At 60.4% G+C, this 1,207-nt stretch overlaps 1 protein-coding gene across 1 annotated transcript in view; it reads right to left on the bottom strand.

Moving 5' to 3' along the window:
- Positions 1-494: 494 nt before the first annotated feature.
- Positions 495-1,207, bottom strand: part of OTUD1 (OTU deubiquitinase 1) — a 2,133-nt gene continuing 1,420 nt past the window's right edge. Inside the window, exon 2 of the mRNA XM_026039387.1 lies at positions 495-1,203. Coding sequence (XP_025895172.1) covers positions 574-1,203 — 630 coding nt within the window. The 3' untranslated portion in view covers positions 495-573. The remainder of the gene's footprint in view (positions 1,204-1,207) is intronic.

The raw sequence follows: 1,207 nt of genomic DNA, 5'->3' as shown, positions 1-1,207 counted from the left end.
TAGCTGCGTTCCAACTGGCTCCACAGACCCGCTCCGAAAGCAAGAGTTTGGAAAAGCACTCACTCTTTTCATACTTTGCTGCACTTCTAAAAAACTAGTGTTTAGCTTTACAAAGAAAAAAAAAAAAGAAAAAAAAAGGAAAAAAAAAGTTTTCATCACTTAGGGAGGGCAAGTCTGACATCAACTTCATTTGATAGAAATATAAGGTTTACGGATAAAAAAAAAAAATACACAGCAAAAAATAGCTGTTACATCATAAGCCTTATTTACAAAACGAACAGTTTACAAACGTTTTTGGCTGCACAGCTGAAAGCCGGATGCTAACACGAGATGTAGGAGACGGAGGTAACAGTTTAAAAATATTGTGCAAAAAAATACATTCTTATAGAAAACAGAGGACCGGAGGGGCGGCGGGGAGAGCCACGAGCGTGCGGGGGGGTCTGGGGGCGCGGGGCTCCCCTGTGCCCGCGGAGTCCAGCGGCCCTGCGCGCCGCATCCCGCCGCGCGCCGCATCCCGCCGTGGGTTAAGGCATCGGCGGGGCGGCATGCGGCCTGTTCCCGCGGCGCGCGCCCTCAGGAGCACGCGTTCTGCTCAATGTACATCTTGGAGAGCGACACCGCCATGGACTTGGCCAGCTCCTCGTCCCGCCGGCGCTGCACCTGAGTCTGGCGGCACCAGGCCTCGTACTCGGGGTTGGGGTACACGCGGTCCAGCACGGCGTCGTAGTGCCCGTTGCTGAGCCAGCTCAGCCAGATGCTGGGCCGCGCCGCGTCCTCGGGGCCCAGGTAGTGCGTCATGGTGGCCACRGTGGGGCTCTCGGGCCGGCCGCCCGTCGTCAGGTGGATGTTCACGTTGAGCATCTGCCCCATGGCCAGCAGCTCCGGGTAGCCGGCCCAGGCGCCGTCCTGCGCGGCGGCGATGAGGAACTCGCCCACGTCGCCCTCGATGATGGGGCTGAAGTGCTCCAGGTGGTCGGCGATGTAGTGCACGGTCTGCTCGCGCAGCTCGCCGTGCAGCCGCTGCTCGCCGTACACGGCCCGGCTCACGGCGCGGTACAGGCAGTTGCCGTCGGGGATGATGTGGAAGCGGAAGCGGCCGCGCTGGCGCAGGTAGCGGTCCTGCTTCTCCACCTCGGCCAGGTAGAGCGCCAGCTTCTCGCTGCGCTCGGCCCGCGCGCGCGCCGCGCCGCCCGCCTCCTGCTGCTGC

Source organism: Nothoprocta perdicaria, unplaced genomic scaffold (assembly GCF_003342845.1).
Source record: "Nothoprocta perdicaria isolate Ctin4 unplaced genomic scaffold, notPer1 scaffold_23, whole genome shotgun sequence".
Taxonomy (NCBI): domain Eukaryota; kingdom Metazoa; phylum Chordata; class Aves; order Tinamiformes; family Tinamidae; genus Nothoprocta; species Nothoprocta perdicaria.
The sequence above is the reverse complement of the archived record's forward strand: the minus strand, read 5'-3'. Positions and strand labels throughout refer to the sequence as shown.